Source organism: Phacochoerus africanus, chromosome 15, assembly GCF_016906955.1.
Source record: "Phacochoerus africanus isolate WHEZ1 chromosome 15, ROS_Pafr_v1, whole genome shotgun sequence".
In the NCBI taxonomy this organism is placed as follows: domain Eukaryota; kingdom Metazoa; phylum Chordata; class Mammalia; order Artiodactyla; family Suidae; genus Phacochoerus; species Phacochoerus africanus.
In genome coordinates, this window is record NC_062558.1 from 138,817,493 (window position 1) to 138,837,123 (window position 19,631).

At 51.9% G+C, this 19,631-nt stretch overlaps 1 protein-coding gene across 4 annotated transcripts in view; it reads left to right on the top strand.

Moving 5' to 3' along the window:
* MGMT (O-6-methylguanine-DNA methyltransferase) overlaps positions 1–19,631 on the top strand; it is a 273,852-nt gene that overhangs the window by 28,583 nt on the left and 225,638 nt on the right. Inside the window, exon 1 of one of the 4 annotated variants that reach the window (XM_047762094.1) lies at positions 14,378–14,482. The exons of 2 other annotated variants lie outside the window; for them this stretch is intronic. In XM_047762094.1, coding sequence (XP_047618050.1) covers positions 14,432–14,482 — 51 coding nt within the window. In that variant the 5' untranslated portion in view covers positions 14,378–14,431. Of the gene's footprint in view, positions 1–14,377; positions 14,483–19,631 lie in introns of those variants that run through there. One more of the 4 variants, XM_047762093.1, reaches the window with a different exon arrangement.

Sequence of the window (19,631 nt, forward strand, 5' to 3'; positions counted from 1 at the left end):
ACCCCTCTTTTCATTACTGCGCTTGAATGTAGTAACCTGGACACACTCATTTTTTTTTTTTTTTCCCTTGGCTTTGCTTCTTGGGGTAGAAGCTATGGAGCAAGTGTTCTGAATGGTTTCTAATTTTAACTAGGAGGTGCCTCATTTCTTAGTCTGATCTATGATGTGACAGAAAGCTGCCGGCCAGCTGACACTAATCTTAATTGATGATCTGTTTAACCCTTTTATTTCCCGGAACAACTGGCCCCCCAGCCCCCGCAGCCCCCAGCCCTGGATCTCTGTACCAACGTGTTTCAGAGGCAGACATGCAGCAGCATGGTTCTGAGTCCCTGACGTTGTGGGAGGTTTCGCTGAGAACGTTAATGCCCGCCTGCCAGGCTTCCCCGCCCGTGGGCACTGTGCTGTCAGCAGGGCAGGGCGATGAAGGCCCTGCCATGTGGCTCATCCTCCCTGGCCCATCTCCCAGCTTCTCAACTGCCAGGCCTTAGGGATCAGGAGAGAGCCGGCAGGTACGTAGGTGTCAGTGGAATGGGGGTCTTTTTTGACTTTTTATTTTGAGTAGTTTTAGCCTTGTTTCTATACACTATTCACCTAACTTTGCCTGTAGCATTAGTGTCTCATGCAGCCCTTGTCCATGACCTTGTACAGTTAGCACAGCCAGGGAGTTCATGTCCAGGGTATGAGTACAGTAATGAGCATTAATGGTATCGTGGAATGCTGTGAGCCTGCTTGGAGTTTCGGCACTCCCCCCCCTCGTGTCCTTTTCTGTTCTGCTGTCCAGTCCGAGGGACACCCGCCCCCCCATGGCATTTAGCTCCGTGTCTCCTTTACCTCTAGTCTGTGCTGGTCCCTCTCCTTGCTTTTTGTGACCTGGACCCTTTTGAAGACTGGTCAGTTATGTACCAGAACGTCTCTCGTTTGGGGCTGTGATGTTGTCGCGTGAGTAGATGGAGGTTCGCATTTCTGGGGCGACGAGCCCAGAGGTGAGGTCCTTTCTTGGGGCGTCGCAGCCTGAGGTAGGTGGTGTCCACACCAGGTAGCAGCAGTGCTGAGCCCAGCCCCTTGGGGATGGCGGAGTCCGTCGCCTTTCTCCTGCTGCGAAGTGGCCGTTGTCTCCTTTGTGGTCAGTGAAGAGACACCCGAGGGCGATGCGCTGTGGCCAGGATGCAGAGCTCCTGGTCTCCCGGGGCTGCAGCCACGACTTTCCGCGTGGACACGGGCGCGTCTTGTGGGCGACGCTTACCGCTGGGTCGTTTGCCTGGTGTTAGGTTGTCTCCTGCGTTTTCTTCTGGTACCAAGCAGAGCGCTTCTGGATGGAAGAGCCGTCCGTTCTTTCCCACCTGTTTGTCTATGCAGTGAATTATTTACATCAGTACTATGGACCCGTGGATATTTATTTCGTATGATGAGCTGTTGCCTCACACCGTCATTACTTTGCTAGTCACATAGCTTCAACCTTGGCTCTCGGGAACCCCTTGAAGTTGGCTCCTGTGTCTTTTTGACACGCTCACTCCTTTTTCTAGCACTTTCCTGCTTTCTGGCACCACAGTGTAATCCAAGCTTATCTTCTATCCTCCCTGTCTTGACGTAACTTTTCCAGGGGGCCCGTGCTCCTTTTTCTGAAGTGTGGTGTTGAGACACCAAGATCTGGGCACTGGTGTGCGCACTGCTGCCGAGGCACGAATGCTTCTGTCCCTCTCAGCTCCCAGAGCCAGGGAACCCACGTAGGTATGTTGACCACACGCGCACATCACAAGGCACCTGCGTTTGTTCCTGTACCTGCCCTTTGCGTACCTATTAAAAACTGTGTGTTTGGGAGTTCCCGTCGTGGCGCAGTGGTTAACGAATCCGACTAGGAACCATGAGGTTGCGGGTTCGGTCCCTGCCCTTGCTCAGTGGGTTGACGATCCGGCGTTGCCGTGAGCTGTGGTGTAGGTTGCAGACGCGGCTCGGATCCCGTGTTGCTGTGGCTCTGGCGTAGGCCGGTGGCTACAGCTCCGATTCGACCCCTAGCCTGGGAATCTCCATATGCCGCGGGAGCGGCCCAAAGAAATAGCAACAACAACAAAAGACAAAAAGACAAAAAAAAACAAAAAAAAAACAAAAAACAAAAACCTGTGTGTTTGTCCTCGTACCTCCGGTCTGAACCCAGCGTGGCAGGTTCTGTCTGCTCCCCCGCCCCCTGCCGTTCTGTGTGTGTAACTCCCGTCTCTGGTGGGGGACACAGACCTACGTAATGAGCTCTTTTAACCTGGGCATTGCGTTGCTGCGACTGGTAGGTAGGTGAAATCCAGATTGTGAAGGAGAGTATTTCCGGTGCTTGCCTGGCAAAAAGGCAGTCTGCAGAATCCTGGTAACGGCACGTGTTGGCATGGTTAGGGATTCAGGCTTGGCATTTGGACTTGAATAGACAAAATGAAATCATTTTGTTTCAGAATACATAGCCTGGTTTCAAGTAAGTGGACCAGCTAGTTAGCTTATTTTCAAAAATCCAAATACATGTTGAGAAGACATCCAGCAATGAAGGCCTCTAATGTTACTTTATGTGAAGGATAATATTTACCTCTCATTGGATTCTCTATTAATTTAGGTTATTTTCCTTTTCTGTTAACTTATTTTCATTCCCATTTTTGTCAGATTGATGCATTGTACCTATCCCATAAGCAACTCATTATGATGCTTTTCTTTGTTGTAAGCAGAAATAGTGAAAATTCTTTAGATACACATAAAACCCTTTTAAAGGTCTGATTGTACATTAGCGTATCAGGGTTAGACTTCTAGGTGTGAGCCATCAAACATTTCATTAAAATGTTTTGTTTCTTTTTGGACACTGTGTTATGTAGGATCTTACACCTGACGTGTAGTTTTTTTGTTTGTTTTTTACTGAAATTGAGTTTGCTGGTGGGAAAGGATCATTAAACGTAGCTGATGGAAATCAAACTTGTCATTGTCAGTTTTCATCAGCTGAAGCTGGAAAATCTTTGGGCATCTTTAGGAGATGTCCAGATGTTGTTCTAGGAAAGCTGGAAGCCCTTAAACACCCTGCGCGATGCCCTCCCTCCTTCCCTGCTCTGGTGGTCAGGTCAGTGTGTGAGTCCCCTGGAGACAGGGAGCTCACAGCAGCCGTGTGCCCTGTGTAGTGGCTCCTGCTCTGGAGGTTAATCCTGAGCGGATGTCCGGGGTGTTTGTTACTGCAGAATGGCCGAGCCTGTTCTAACCAACACAGTGTGGGATGTGTCTGGGTCTGGGCAGTAGTTGCCAGGCCTGCGGAAGTCTGGGCTTTGAAGTGTGTTGGCGTTGACCTTGAACACCACCTGCTACTTGCATGCTGTGCCCTTGGGCTGGTTACTTGCTCCCTCAATCTGTTTTCTCATCTACAAGTAATTTCCTCCACCTTCGGTTTGCTGGGAGGAGTGAATGAGATAATGTATGTAAAGCACCTGGCCCAGTGCCAGGCATGTGCAGCTGATGCATTTTGTTCCTACCCAGCTAGACCTTTCGAGAGTGCGCTGGCATGGGGTCACTGATGCGAGCGTGCAGAAATGGTCCTTTTCTTGGGCATGTGCTTTTTGAGAAAAAAGGGAATAAGTGGTCACCTGGTTATTTTATTTTGCCTTCTGACAACAAGTTAAAAGAGGGCAGGGTTAATGTATGCTGGAGGTGTGGTGTGATGTGGTATCATTTTCCCCTAAAGAAAGCTGCAGCTGAGTCCTGAGGCCAGTTTTCCCCTGTGTGGAGATGCGTGACTGGGGACCAGGCCACCTGCCTTCCCTAATGTCCTGTGCTCCCTGTCACTTGTCATTGACTTAGGAAAAACCAACGTGGGGACTCAGGGTTTCTCCTTTTATTCGTGTCTTGAAAATCAAGTTACGTCCTTTTTTTTTTTATTTTTTATTTTTTTTAAGCAATAAACTTTCGGAGAAAATGAGGCCTAGAGAACAGAGGTTATAAGCTGACTGTGGGTATGTGCTGCGTTACCCACACAGAACATGAAAATGCATGTTTGGTTTTTATGACTCGACTCTGTAGTTCATGGATATTTAAAACTGAGTTGGCGAATATGAATACAGATATTTAGAGTTATTGTCAAGTCATATTTGTTTATGTGCGTGCACTGCATCTCACAGTTTAAAAGGGAGAGCAGTTAATGGTTTTGCCCACACCGTGTGGAATTTTTCCCTTTTCTTTTTTATTATCCGCTAGCTGCTGTTCTTCAGGTGTGTAGCTATTTCAGTGTTATGAAGGATGATGGATGATGCTGGAAAGTTTCTTCGGAAGCACTTCTGATACTGTGCAATGCACTTGGGGGTCAGGTGCACTTGACTGATGTATGATTTATCCCGTGCCACTTCCCGAGATAAAGCTGCTGTTTTATCAAAAATGCCAGCCACTGTGATTTAGAATTTATAAACCTCCGTTTTCAAATAATTGTTCTGATTACTTTCTGCCTTGGCAATAAAATGATAAAGGTAATTGCACACAAATGTGAGATAGCACCAAAATACAATAAAATTAACCTGGATTAGCTTGACTTGTCGATGAGAAGTATTTTTGAAATGTAGTGTTGCAATAAGGAAGGGCGATATTATAGCTGGAAGGTGAGTTATTGCCTTAATGTAATACTCCTTGAAATTTAAAAAAGACACTGTTTCTGTTGAGGGTGATTGTGCTTTTGAAATTAAGTTGAAGTGAATCTTATAATTGGCAACAGTAATGTATTTTGAAGGTAATATCTTTTATTGTGTTAAGCCTAGTTGCATTACCTCTTATTTAGCGGTTTCTGGCTTCAGCTTTTCTAATACTCAGGTAGCAGCAGGCTTGGAATTCTCTCGGATCCAGGGGCTCAGAGGCGTTATTCTCTTTTTAGCCTCGCCCCTTGTCCAAAAGTTACAGGCCTAAGAAAATATTTAGCGAAATCTTTATATATCAAAGGTTAAAGATGATAGTTAATTTTTAATAAACTTAAGTACGGTTCTTATATGTGTTTTGCTTCCCTGTCTTAGCAGGTTCTGGGAATTTACCACTGTCGCTCGTGGTTTTCAGCAGTGTCCGACCAGAGCCCCTTTTAAATACACGTAGTTCATAGACCCTTCCCTTCACAGTCCTGAAATGAAGTGCGTGGGTCCTGTCCACCTGCGTATCCTATTTAGGAACCCCTTCAAGTAAGACGTAAATAAAAGGACAGTAACTCGTAACACAGCTTTGTGTATTCACAACAGAGAAGCTCTGGCAGGCACGGGGCAGTAGTTGGGGATGTGTACCTGGAACACAGCAGCTACGCACAGACCCAGACGGTTCTGTTAACAGTGATTCGGGGTTGGGCCTCAGCGCCGGGAGTTCTCCAGAACAGTGGACAGCTTTTTGTCAAGTTCAGGAAGAAAAAAAAAAAAGTCCCTGAGTTGCGGGCTCTTTGCGCCCCCCCCCCCCCCGGGAGCCCCGAGTGTGTTAAAGCTGCCCACAGGGCATTCTGGGCACTCGCACGTCTAAGAGAGTTAAGCTTTCGCTTCTGGTTCATTTTAGACTTGGGTGTGTTGACACAGGATGCAGGACAACCCCCTTTTGTTTGGGGCAGCCCTACATGTCCCACAGGTGCCGTCTTGGTGGGGCCGGTGCCATTGCACCCCACCCCAGGTTTTGGGGTTTGCCCAGGCTCCCCATTTCTGGATGTGGGAGGGAGTGTCCCGTGTTCAGTGGTTGCATCCAGTGCTCTCCACCACAGCTCGGACCTCTTCGTCCAGCACAGGCTGTTGTGAGGGGTGGGCGTTGTTTTTGTTTTTTTATTCCTCCCTCCCTCCCTCCCCCTTTCTGTCTGTCTGTCTTTTTAGGGCTGCACCTGCCGCACATGGAAGTTCCCAAGACAGGGGTGGAATAGGAGCTGCATCTGCTGGCCTAAACCTCAGCCTCGGCAGCACAAGATCCAAGCTGAATCCATGACCTACACAGCAGCTCAAGGCAATACCCGATCCTTAACCCACCGAGGGAGGCCATGGACTGAAACCGCATCCTTATGGATACCAGTCGGGTTTGTCACCCGCTAAGCCACAACGGGAACTCCCGTGTTTCTTTTTTCCTGACTCGGTAATTTGCATGACGTCCAGCAAAGACCACGGAAGGTGCTTTGGGAAATGGCCAACTTTACAAGGTACCACAGAGTAAACCAGCAGTGCTGCTGATGTGGGGAGGATAACACCAGTCTGCTCTCCTCCCACAGAGAACACAGAACTGGGAGCAAACACGTCTAGGGACAGTAAAAATATCGGCATTTGCCTCCAAAACATAACCAGTGGGATTTTCCCAGAAACAGTAAGTGGAATTTGGGTTTGGTGGTTATAGTGTCTCTTGCTGGCCGCTGTGTTTCCTAGTGCGCTGATAAGCTGTATACTCTTATCTCAGCCTGCTGGGCTCCCTTGGTTTAGATGAAGATGAAAGCACGGCAACACAGGACGGCACTGTGATGAGCCCTGCATGCGTTTCTCCCTCAGAACGCAGGCCTCGAAAGTATCGCCCGTCAAGCAGCGTGTTCCAGCGTTGGATAATAATATCCGACGTAAAAGTGGAGTATTTTGATTGCCGGATGTTACAGTGGAAATGCCTCCGTTACCTGTTCTCAGGAGTGGATGTGCACCCTGAGGCCAGCGTCCCCTTCCCGGCCGGTCTGTGCGGGGCTGGGACCCGAGCTCCCTCCCGCCTCGCCCTGGGCTTCAGCTCAGAATCGCTAGTCGTGGGCCGGATCTCTCCCTCAGCCAGCGCTCCCGGCCCGGGGTGATTTTGCCTCTGGGGCTGTTTGTCACTGGAGACACGTTTCAGTTGTCCCCGCTGCGGGGCTGCCCCTGCGTCCAGTGAGTGGAGGAGGGAGGCTGGCGGACACCCCACAGCACGCAGGGCCACCCCGCCACGGCCACCTGTCCTCGCCACTGCCGAGCCCGTTCATAGAGCCGCTGAATGCCCCCCCTTCTTTTTTTTTTTTTGCCTGAGGACCATTTTTTAATTGACACGTAGTTGATTTACAGTTTGCCTTCGGGCGCACGGGTCGTGATTCTGTGCGGTTCCAGGCTGAGCTCCTCGGAAGGTCGTGAACAGCTCGCTTGAAGCCCAGCCGGTCCCCCGCTGCCCCGCATCTTTCTGCTGCTGCCTGCCTCCTTCTGATCCCACGGTCTTCAGGGTTCTTGGGGTGCCGTCTTTGACGCCCCCTTCCTTACGTGCCCAGCAGAGAACCCCAGGGCTGGGGCTTTTCCGGGAGCCTCCTGCCCCGCCATCCCCTCCTCAGAGACCACGTCTGAGCACCTGGGTGGTGCTGGCTGCTCCCCGCACCCTGCACCCCAGCCCCTAGTGCCCACTGTGCCCCAAGGCCTCAGCCGACCTGCCCTTCTCGCGCTCGTCTGCGTCGGCGCGCTGTCCGTGGCACCCTGGGCTCTGTGTTTTCTTTTCCCTGTGTCTTTGCACACCCTCCCGCCGCTTGCAGATACCTTCTGACCTCCTGCCTGTCCTTGCAAACTCTCTTCCTGTCAAGATTTTCTTGGTCCTCGCTCTTGGACCTCGTGTTCTTGGGGAACCGTTTTGGAACATATTTCCAGGGCATCATGTATAGTTAAGGGAGAAGACCTTGAAGCTGGGCTGAATCTGAATTCCACTCTTAGCTCTGCCACGTAGTGGGTGTGTATCCTTGACAAGCTAGTAAGGGCCCATTGAGCCTCAGTTTCCCTAGCTCTAAAACGCAGTTTTAATGCTGTACTTTGTGGGGTTGCGGTGGAGAAACAGGTGAGGTGGTACCTGGGCGGAAGAAACGCGGAAGCTGGGGCCGTGAGGATGGGGGAGGTGGGTCTGGGAGAACTGGGGCTGGGGGGGTGGGGGAACCACACACCTGATCCCTGAAGCGTCGTGATGAGCTGTCAGTGCAGACGGCCTTGACGCCAGCCCTCCCAGGGTCGGCCTTGCGGTCCCCAGGCGCTGCACTAACCAGGGTCCTGGGCGCAGGCTCCCCGGAGGAGGGGGTGCTGGGCTCTTCTTGCCCCTGGTGCAGTTAGGTCTCGATGCGAAGCCTCCCTCTGAGACGGTGCGGAAGTGGAGGTGGAGGCTTCTGTGCAGAAGGGGTGGCCTGCGGATGCTCTGTGTCCTCTTTGAGCAAAGACCAGACGCTTCCCATGCAGGGACAGATGCCGCCTGGTCGCAGCAGACCAGGTGGTGTGGAGGCCACCCCAGGCCTGGGTGGGAAGTGGCCCTCCTGGAAGAGGGGCTTCTCAGTCACAATCCGAAGAGGGTTCTGCTGAGCTGGGGACACGGGCACCCCAGGAATGAGCCTGTCCTGCACTAGGCACCACTAGGGCGGGGTCGGGGGAGGCCCAGGTGTGCGCCTTGTGCCTGAGCTGGGAGAAGCCCTCCAGCCCCGCTCCCGCCGAAGTAAATAGGCATCTGCTTTCAGTGCATTTTATCTGCTACCTTTTAGCAGTCAGGAAACGGCCAACAGCTTTTTTTCCCTTTTATTCCACCACAGGCTTTAGGGTTTGAGTCAGAGATAAGATGTTTACTGGGCCCCTAGGTTCTAAGTGGCATTTTAAGACCTTGGCAGGGCCGTGACTTCCGCTGTGGGAGTCCGCTATTTCCTTTCCTCCCCAGATGGGCTTTGTCTCTGGAGCCCAGGGGGACCCCAGCAGCACTTGGCCCAGGTCTCTTCCCAGCCTTGGTCACGGCAGGGCCTGTCTGCTCTGGACTGGGTGCCCAGGGGCTGGTGCTGGCCAGGGAACCCTTTTCCAAGTGACGCAGCCCCTCCCGCCCACCTGCAGCTTGCCAGCCCCAACTTGAGAAGCACCTGCTTGGGGCCTACAGTCTCCTGCGAGGGTCTGGAGGGGTTGGAAGCTGCTGGGAGGCGGGTGGCAGGTGCTGTGAGGTCTGGAAAGGTAGAAGGGAGATGAGTGAACCTCAGGTGATCGTCACGGAAAGCTCGGCGTGTATCGGGAGGGGGACGTGCAGGTTTCATGCTCCAGAAGGGGAGGGTCCGGTGGGCGCTGACCGCTCGTTTGGAAGCCACACTGAATAGACATCTCCTCCAGACAGCTCCCCTCCTCGAAAAAAGCAACGCTAATATTTTCTGTCACAAAGAGGATTTGTGGATATTGCTAATGATGCATTTCAGGAACTCATCAAGTGCTGTGACGTTCTGTGTAGTCAGATGACTTGACAGGTTATGTCAGGAAAGTAGCCCAGCCACCAGCTCTGGTTTCCGGAGGCAGTCGTGTAATTTCCATGTGCAGCCCGAATCCTTGTCTGGTTTCTGGAGGCAGTTGTGCGATCTCCACGTGAAGCCCGAGCGCCTGTCCGTCGTTTGGCTTTACAAGGGTTCTGTTTGCTGTTTCCTTTTGGGTTGAAGTTTTTGCCTTTCCTTTCTGAGATGTTTATTATTGCTCTCCCAAAGTGTCTGGAATATATATGGCTTTAAGCTGTGGGATAAAGTCTCTGCTCACGACGGTTTAATTTTTATTGTGTTCCCAAGCTTGCCCGCTGCTGCTCCCGGGATCCTCAAGGCAGGGCCTGCCCCGGAGACCGCAGTCGAGACGGCATCTTCCTTGTGCATCGTCTGCCCCCGCCCCGGCTCCCTGCACACCTAGGTCCCCGGCTTCACATCTGTTGGCTCCTGCTCTTTCTCTTCGTCTGGCACACGGATACTTCTTTGTATGCTCGTGTTATTATTTCTGTACAAAAATTTGTGCTTCACTAAGTAGAAATAGTTTTACAGTAATAATTATTTTAGTTCCACGTTGTTTAAAATTGATGGAATTACTAAATCTTCAGCTTAAGTTCTACCGTGAAGTGATTTAGAGCCACTGTAATTGCTATTATGTTTTCCAGTGGATCTAGAGGTGACTTTAGACAGGTACTTCAGCTCCGGCAGGCAGTTTATTTCTCTAATTATTATCTATTCGGCCTCCCCGGTTGTATGTAACTCTGGGGGAGAGCGTCTGCTTGGATCACTGAAATCTATATGTCAGCTCCTTCAAACTTTGTGAAAAAGCGAACTTCTGAGTATCAGAAAGCCTTTCTTCTGTCTACCAGCTGTTGGTAAAAGTGAGACGCTGATTGCCGCCGAGCAAGCAGCTAAGAGGGAGACAAGCGGAGGGTCTGGCAGCGTCCGGACTGGACGCCGTTCCCCGGGTGCCGTCCGCGTCTCTGGCTGGGGTGTTAGAGGCCGCGGAGGCCCTCGGCGCCCACACTGGGAGTGAGCTGCAGAGGGCTCATCTGCCACCTGCGTTTCCCCGGTGTGGCCCAGAGCCAGCCCCGGTGCTCCCCTCAGCACTTCTGCCCAGGGAGCCCCCTCTCTGTCTTCTCGGACGACCACAGGTGATGGAACCAGCAGGGCCAGGTGGGGACCAGCTAAGAACAGGAGATCTGGGTATTATGTGCCACAGAAGTGACTCTCTGGAGAGTAGTTTTTGGATGTTTCGTAGACTGAGATGTAACACGGGTGTCAACAGTGTGGCTTGTGGGAAACCAGGGATCTCGGGGAAAGCCCTGAAACTGAAGTGTAAGGACGGATGAGTGCTGGGGGCGCCGTCCGGACGCTGTGCCACCTTTGGAAGTGTGAGGGGGGTCCGTGGGTGAGTGCTGGGGGCGCCGTCCGGACGCTGTGCCACCTTCGGAAGTGTGAGGTGGTCTGTGCTGGCTGCACAGGAGGGAGGGGGCACCTCCCGAGTGCCTCTTGCATCCAGATCCCTCTGCCAGGCATGGGGGTGGTTGAGGAAATGGGGTGCAGGTGGGGTGCTAGACCTAACTGCCTTGCTGTGGTGCAGCTCTGGGGGCACCGAGCACTGCAGAATCGTGGTGGGGTTGCTGCCCTGTGAGGGCCTGGAGATGCCCTTTGGAGAGCTCTTCCAGCTGACAAAAAATGTGGCGGGCACCATGCATCCCGGGAAAGATACTGGGATTGAGGTGTGAGAATGGGTGAAATACTGGGTATATTGGAAATACAGCTGGCAGATCTAAAAACTCTGTCACGAGTCATAGATGTGCCGGTTATTTCACTTAGTTCAGTCATTTGATTGATTTGTATCTTACATGGGCCAAGGAAGACTTTTAGGGCATTTACAGATGTGTGTATGCTTTGTAAAATGAAAAATATGTGAGAAATAGATGAGGGAGTTAGTCTCAGGAAGTAGGGGCAGTGAAATAAATAAAGCTGGTATTCCAAACAAGTGACACACTTTCTATAAAATGTTTCCAAATGGGCGAGGAATTAAAAGCAGTGAGCTTCGTAGTGGCCCAAGGCGTGATAGGATCCAAATTAATTGCTCCCAGCATCACTTAGGTTTTGGCTTGACCCTATTACCATGATGACATTCACTGGCTGTCAGCTTTTTAGGGTGAGATAACAGACCTTCTCCCAAGATACTTGGGCTCAATATATACAGAGGCCAGCAGACATGGCTAATGGAGGCTTAGAGCCCAGAGGTGGGACTAGATGTTTGTCTATTTGGTTCTAGAGCTGCCTGCAGCGTCAGCCCCACCTGGGAGCCACTCAGAGCAGCGGAACACTGGGCTGCCCACTCCTCCTGCTCATGCGAATCTACACCCCCAGATCCCAGGACTGGCTGCCCCCAGTGGTTGGACCCTTGGGGTGCATTCCACGCCCCCTCCCACCCGAGGCTGTCTCTCCTCATCGCATCTGGGTCTGGCTGTTGTCGTCCCAGGTCAAGGATTTAAAGTGGGCTTCGTCCTCGGGGTGTGGCTGGCGAGAAAGGGCAGAAAATTCAATTTACCAAGCATCTGCCCTGTGGAGCCTGTATGCCCGGGACTCAGGGGAGACGGAAAGGAATGAGGCCTCGGTTCTGCTGCGACCTCCGAATAGGGCCAGCCAGGTGTCGGCCGCAGTCCCCAGATTTCATTCACTTGAGCTGTCGTTTGCTCATCCGCCAGTTTCATGGGTCTCTGGGCTGCCTCCAGCCATGCTTACTTCATATTTTCTTTACATCAGCTTAGGTCTACTTTAAACATCTGCTTCAGCCTTGTCCTGAGGAATTCCAGTGAAGACCAGTGTTTCATAAATAGTCGTTACATGTTTTTCTAGTGCATGTCGATGTGCTCCGTATCAATAAGCTTGTATCTAAAGGAAGCCCCCCCCCCCCCCCCGTTAGCACTCTGGAGGCGGACAGCCCCATCCGCTGCCCACCTCCGGGCTCTAGAAAAGTCACATTCATGTCTTGAGCCTGTGTTTCTCATCAGAGCAGTGGGTGCGCCTCACAAGCTAGTGCAAGGCTCAGAGAGGAAGCGTACGGAGAGCCTGGCACAGGGAAGGCAGGAACAGCCGGGAAAGGACCAGTCCTGTTAGACTGAGCTGCGGGTTAGTCATGCCAAAAAAAAGTCGTTGAGTTATAGTGTGCACACTACTCGTGTCCTGGGTGGAAGAAGAACGTCTGATAACTTGTCGAGCAGGTGTTGGCGAGGATGCGGACAGATTGGAGTCCCTGTGCCTTGCTGCTGGGAGTGGAAGCAGGGGCTGCAAATGCTGAAAGCCTCTGGCGGTTCCTCGCAAAGTTAAACACAGATGCACCATGCGACCCCGCAGCTCCACGCCTAGGCGTCGGCCCCAAAGAACTGAACGCAGGGGCTCCTCCGACAGATGCTTGTACACCAGTGTTCAAAGCAGCGTCATTCACAGTAGTCAAACATTAAACAGCCCGAATGTCCACCAAGGAATGAACAGTTGGGAGTTCCCTGGTCGTGTTTAGGATGTGGGGCTTTCACTGCAGCCCAGGTTCAATCCCTGGTCTGTGACGTGAGATCTCACATCAAGCTGCTGCGCATGCCATGGCCAAAAACAAAAAATAAAAAAGGAATGAGCAGGTAAGCCACGAAATATGGTCCATCCATATAGTGGAAGGTTTTTCAGCCTTCAAAAGGAAGGACATTCCAGTACATTCCAGCTATTCCAGACGTTCCGACGACAAGGATGAACCATTTAGACATCATGCTTGTGAAACAAGCCAGACACAACAGGACGAGTGTGATATGATTCCACTGTAGGAGGTGTGCAGAGTAGTCAGATTCCCAGAGACAAAAATATGGTGGTTTCTTGGGCCTGGGGGAGGGAAGGGGGGGAGGTGGTGGTGCCTGAGTACAGGGTTTCTGTTGCCGATGATAAGAAGGTTGGGGAATGGGTGGTGGTGACGGTCACACAATATGGTGAATGTATTCGAGGACGCGGAATTCTTCATTTCTAAAATGATAAACATGTCTGTTTTACACCGTGAAGTATATTTGGTAACTTACACAGAAGGAACATTTGGGAAGTTGTATCCCGCACCTGGTCACTGGCTCAGTGAAGCGCCACCCCCCCGTGCCTGGGTCTCCTGGACCCGCCCTTGGAAACCACCCCTGCAGGGCGTCACCATCCCTGTGGGTGAAGGAGTGTCAGCAGGTGGGGTCTCAGAAAGAAGACCAAAACCATTCCAGAAACAATCCCGGCCTTGGTGTTCAGTATAGGAAAAAAATGAGAGGTAAAGTGTCTTGACTTTGTAAAGGACGTCGTAAAACAGGGAAGGGGACAGCCAGTGTTTCTGCCAGGTCGCTTGTCACCTGCACGGATACGTTCGTGTGTTTTCTGGACAGATAATGTCCCAGCTCCGCCCAGCTCTCACCTTTGTGCCTTGCTCACGCTGTGTTCACAGTCTGGTGCAGAGTCCTGTAGGAATAGAGAAAATGGCAATGTGTTTAAAAACATTCTCTTAAAGATATTAAATGTTAGCTTGCTTGCTAATAGATTAGGTCCTTAGCATTTAAAGAAGTAGTTAATTAGCAAAGCATTATTTATTCTGTTACAGTCTGGATTTTTCTTGTAATTCAAGTTACCCTTGAAATTCACATTGCAGATCTATAAGATTTTCATCTGTGAATATTATTCGAAGAATTCAGTCTGCTGTAATTTAGATAAAACGTATCAGCTAATTTGGTAGTAACAAGTTTTACGTTTCTGCTAGTTTTTGAAATACACAGTAGCGATTTCCCTCATGGTAGTGGGAACATATGAGAGAGATGATTATATCAATTATTTGAACAAAGATTGGGTATAGCTTACATATGATTTTGTAATAATGCCTATTTCCAAGGAAAAATATTTGCACAATACTTAGTCACTGTGTCATTTGTAGATAAATTGGTTATGAGTTGGCCTTTGTTTTTATTGAAACGTAGGTTCTGTGTGTAAGTGTGGATTTTATGTATATCTTCTCCGTGTGTATGACAAGTGACTGAAATCACATAACTTGAACAAAAACGATTTTTCTATATTAAACATTAAATTTCACTTGAACCTAGTTTAATCCGATGCCTTCATCCTCTTTTGCCTACAGTGAGCAGATCCCAGGACCCGGAGATGGTCTCGCCCTGGCCCTGTCCTAGGGTGGCCCGGAATTTCCTGAGCCCCCAGTTACTGGGGTGCCATCTGATGCTAACCTGTCCCCCGCCGACCGCCACTGCCTGGCCTGGGGAGAGACAGGTTGGATCTGCCCCTTTGCTGCTCGGCTCCTGCAGGGCAGAGGGACGGGGAGGAGGGTAACGCAGGAGCAGAGAAGTAAAGGGGGTTTAGAGACTTTGCTGCATTGTGACCTGTCCTCTTTGCTGGGGGGCGGTTTGGCTGCCCCGGGGGTGGGCTGCCTTGGGTGGACTTTGATGAGGTCGTGGGTAGCCCATGACTGTCTCATTAGTCTGCATGGTGTCCCAATTAGAGGAAGAAATGGGGCCGAGAAGTCACACATGCTCAGGGCCCCTAAGGTCACTCTACTTGTCTCTCCAGCCAGACTCTGTCCTGCTGGTACCCTGGGGAAAGCTTGTTCCCAGATCTAACTAAAGCACCACAGCCCAGGACTGATGCTGAGGGGTTATCTCCCTTTAGGTTTCCCACAAAGTTTTCCTCCTGCTTCCTAATGGGATGGGTGTTTCTTTGTCACTTGTAAGGAGGCTGGGGCCCTCTGCAGAGGGGGCTTTAGCAGATGGTTTGTAATTCAGATGCATTCCTGCCCATCTCCTGCAGCGGTATCTGACACCTCTGTGGCCTCAGCCCTGAGTGTCCCACTGGAGGGAGTGCTCCGCCATCATTGTGGCAGAGGCAGGTTTTGTGCCCACTCTTCAAGCTGGAGGTCAACCGAGGCCACACAGTATAAGGAGGGCCGTGGGTGCCGCCCCCGGCCCAGGCGTGTGCACCGCAGAGGGACTGGTGTTGGTGTCCTGTCTTGATGCTGTTTACAGCCAGAGAAACACAGAAAATCTCTGCTCTGAGAACTCTCCTCTTGGCAGTATTTAATCTCTTTACTCCTTAGTGGATGGAACGTGTGAAGATATTTTATAATACACTGAAAGCAGCAAACACCCAGAGGAAAAGGGCCAAAGGTGTATGGGCTCGCCTTGTCGAGGCTCGCGGCTCCCCGCGCCGTCTGTTCCGCACGGAGACTGACCGTCCCAGTGCCCCACCCGTGGCCGTGCTGGCTGGCAGGTCACTGTGATGGCGTCTTTCTGGGAGCCTTGGACTACTATCAATTATGTTTTAAATATTGTAATTAAGATTTTGAGGCTGCTAAACTGTCTTTGAGGAGAAGAACCTGTCTGCTTCTCCAGAGAGAGAATTAATTCGAAAGAGTATATGGTTTTGGAAGAATTTATTGTAAGATAGAAGACTGGTATTTTTATTCTTGCACTTATTAGTATTTAATCAAATGGAACGTGCACTTTTGGTCTGGAAATCTTGGCTTCAGTCGCAGGATTAGACTGAATTATTGTTTAAAGAGTAAAAGGTATAGAATTATATGTTCAAGTTATCAAGCCACTGATAGGTTTGGGGCATAATGTAGCTAATTTAGAACATAACACTTCCTGCCTTGGGTTCATTATTCAGAAGCGGTGTGCACGTTGGTGGCTGCTTGGCCTTGTCGTGGGGATGGCGCCTGTCCCTCCAAGAGCCTTGTGCCATCAAGGCTGGCGCGTTCCCGGCCGCCAGAGCGTATCTGGAACACAAGGCCCTTCCATTCGGGACACTAAATCATAAATCATGCTGCGCCTCTCGCCGGAGAATCCTTCCCCACAGAAGCACTGCGAGGCTTACTCTTTACGAGGGATAAAGAAGACTTCTTGGTTCTGTGGTCCTTAGTGGTGGCCGGGCTTAGAGCTCCGGCAGACTAGTGGCTGGTCTTTCTAAGCCAGTACATTTTGCTGGAGGGTGTTGTGTCAGAGGTAAGGTGGTGAGCATATGGGCTCAACGTGGTCCTACAATTTGTTCATGGGCAGGTGGGGAGAGAAGGAGCCAAGAGCACAAACCTGGGGACAGTCTGACTGTCACTTCTGTATGCATTCAGGTCAGGAGGTGGCAGATTTTTCCTGAAATGGACTGGACGGTGAGTCTTCCTGGCTCTGCAGGCGCCACGGTCTCTGTACAACGACAGTTGACCCTTGAACAGCGTGGAGGGTAGGAGTGCCAACCCCGCCCCCCCAGCACGCACAGTTGAACGTCCTCGTGTAGCTGAGGGTCGGGCCTCGCTCTGTGGTGTCGCATCTGCACAGTCAGCCAACCGAAGAGCCACACTCCCGTGGCATTACCCTGTTGTCTGGGTAAAAGTGGACCCGCACCATTCAAACCCGTGTCGGTCCAGAGTCAGCTGCACTCACAAGAGCTGCCTCCGCAACACAGAGGGAGCCTGGCTGCACTCTAGTGAAGCTGTGGTGTCGACAGACTCTGGAAATTGAATCTCCTCTCATTTTCACGAGTCATGAAGTGTTTTCCTTTAGACTTTTTCCAGCCACTTAAAAATGCCCTGCACCCTGCCCACCCCTGACCGTCGTCAGGTGTTCAGGTGCCTGAGCGCTTCACTCTCTGCCCTTCTTGGCCTTGAGCACCTTTCCGAATTGGCAGAATGGACCCAGGGAAATGCTGACGAAGGCAGGAGGGTTGGGAGGAAAGGAGAGGGGCCGGGAGGAACAGGTTGCACAGGTTGCATCTGGGCCCGCGGCCCTTGGCAGCCTTCTTGCTCACGGGGGCACATTTCTGCTCACGCAGCGCTTGGCAGCCTTCTTGCTCACGGGGGCGCAGTTGCTTCGTGGTCCAGGCGTGGGGATCCACTTCCTGGCCGTTTGCTGTGGCCATTTCGGTGGAGCCTGTTAACGGAATTCGGGTCTAACTGTATTCACTGCGCTGTATGAATCGGTGCAGACAAGGATTTCGTTATTGAACCTGGGGACAGCGTTACAGTGAATCCCCTGTGTGAGCTGTAAAATTATATCCTTGACACAAAAAAGCACACGTTTCTAACGTACACATTCTGACCATACGCAGGTGGAAAGCTTGATTAATTAGGCCTTTTTTCCCATGGCTCGGTGGCACACCAGCGTCAGATACGTGGATACTGTGGGTCCCTTCTTGGTGAGGGTGGTTTTGAATCCCATCTCACGGGCAGGAAGGGATGCTTGGGAGCTTTTTACTTCCCACGGCCCAGCTGTCCAGGAAGTGTGTTCCCTTTCAGGGTGCTGTGGCCACACTGCCCTGGCCCCGTCCTGTCCTGCTCTAGAAGGGGACTCTCCTGGGATCGGCTGCCTTGCCTAACTGACAGAGTTGTGTCTCTCAGATGTTCCCGCGTGCTCTAGCACGTTACGTATTCTCTAAGAAGTCAGCTCAACTTTGCCCAACTGCGGAGGCCTGTAAAGAATGAGGCTATTTTCTGCCGTGGCATATATAAGCTGAAGCGTCTCAAGACAGAAGTTCTAAGAACTGACATTTCATTTTGAGCACCAGCCTGCCACCCTCTTTATTCCTCCATGACAAACTGTCACCATGGAACCCCGGACTTGGTAACTGAAGTGCTAGAACATTTGCAGGTTGTGCAGTGTGTGAGCTGCAGGACCCATGGCGAGTGGGGGAGGGGGTCCTTGCCATACACGCAGGGCTGATCCAGGGCCAGAGCACCACCCGGTCAGCCCCAAGGGTTGGGTGCTCTGCCCTTCCTCGACGTGGTCACTGTTACCACTGGTGGAACAGGTGCAGCTAGAACCGGGGTCGTTAAATGAGGGGAAATCGGCACTTCTCAGCTTTTTTCTTTATCGTAAATTGTAAGCGGATCATCCTTGGTCCTCACTGAAGTTCAGGATGTGGAGGGATACGGGGATTCTGTGAGATTCGAGGAGTCAAGGACGTGGGTGTCAGCCTGCAGGCCAGCACCGCTCCTGTACCTGCACCGGGGCTCTCGATCCGCGCGGGACTCGGGGTTCGCGCGGACTCAGGGTCTCGCGGGACTTGGGGTTCCTTCGCCGAAGCCCCGCGCTCTCGGTGGGGTCGGGAGCCCTGAGGCGGGTCTCGCTGTGCGAAAGCTTGGAGGCTCCGCTTGATTTGAAACCAGCAGACCCGGGCCTGTGGACCGAATGCCAGGCGCTGCGCTGGGGGCCCAGGGGCCGATTTCGGAGCACGCACCCCTCGGCGGCTGCCGTCCTCCCCCGGGTGTCCCCGCCGGTCACCGTGTGGCCTCGCAGCCCTGGTGGCGGGCCCGGGAGCGGGATGCTGGGTCGGGTGGGAGTTTCGTTTTCTGTGTTCTCCGCAGTGGCTGCACCCGCAGGGGCGGGGCGCCCTTCCTCCGCTCCCTCCAGCCTTTGCTGCCTGTAGACCCGTTGGTGATGCCGGCCTGACCGGTGCGAGGTGGTACCTCCCTGTGGCCTTGACTCGCATGTCTGATGGGGAGCCACGTGGCGCATCTCTTCACTGCGCCTTGGCCGTCTGTCAGTCTTAGGAGAAATGTCTCTTTAGGTCTCTGCCCATTTTTTGGTTGCGTTGGTGGGCTTCATTCATGTTGGTGACCTGCTTCCTTCTGATCATCTGCGTGGGGTCTTGTGGCTGGTGGTATATTTGTTATTGAAGAATAGTTTTTCCTTGGGAGTTCCCCGTCATGGCTCTGCGGCAAGGAGCCCGACTAGTATCCATGAGGATGCGGGTTCGATCCCTGGCCTCGCTCAGTGGGTTAAGGATCCGGCTTTGCAGTGGGCTGTGGTGTAGGTCACGGACGCGGCTTGGGTCCCGCATGGCTGTGGCGTAGGCTGGTGGCTTTAGCTCGGATTTGACCCCTTAACCTGGGAACCTCCGTATGCCACCTGTGCGGCCATTAAAAAAAAAAAAAAAGACCAAAAAAGAATAGTTTTTCCTTGGCTTAGTCCCAAGCGCCATCTCTGTGAATTGCCTGAAGAGGAGGAGGCAGCACCACGTGCCCCAGCAGTGCGTCTGGGCAGGGCCCTGCCAGCTTCCACCCAGGTCGTCTCAGAGCAGAGGCAGAAGGGGCAGTGACTGGCAGCTCCTGAGGGTCTGGGAGCCCAGCAAGGGGGAAACCTATTTGAAGTCTCCCTTTTTACCTTAAGAAAAATTGTGATGTTCCTATTTTATCCTCATTTTGGTGTAATAATTTTTCCTTCATGAAATTAATTTGCGAGGCCCGTGATTGCATGTGTGCTGTGGCCCCCACGCATACCCCTAGCCGCACACTCAGGTTTGAGCACGCTTTGACACCAGGGGCTTCTGTTTCAATCTTTGTGTAGATTTGACGCTGGTCTGCAGTGCCCGGGTTAGTCGGGAAGCTTTGTAGGAAACATGTTAAATGAGTGATGGTTACTAGGAACTTCTAAAA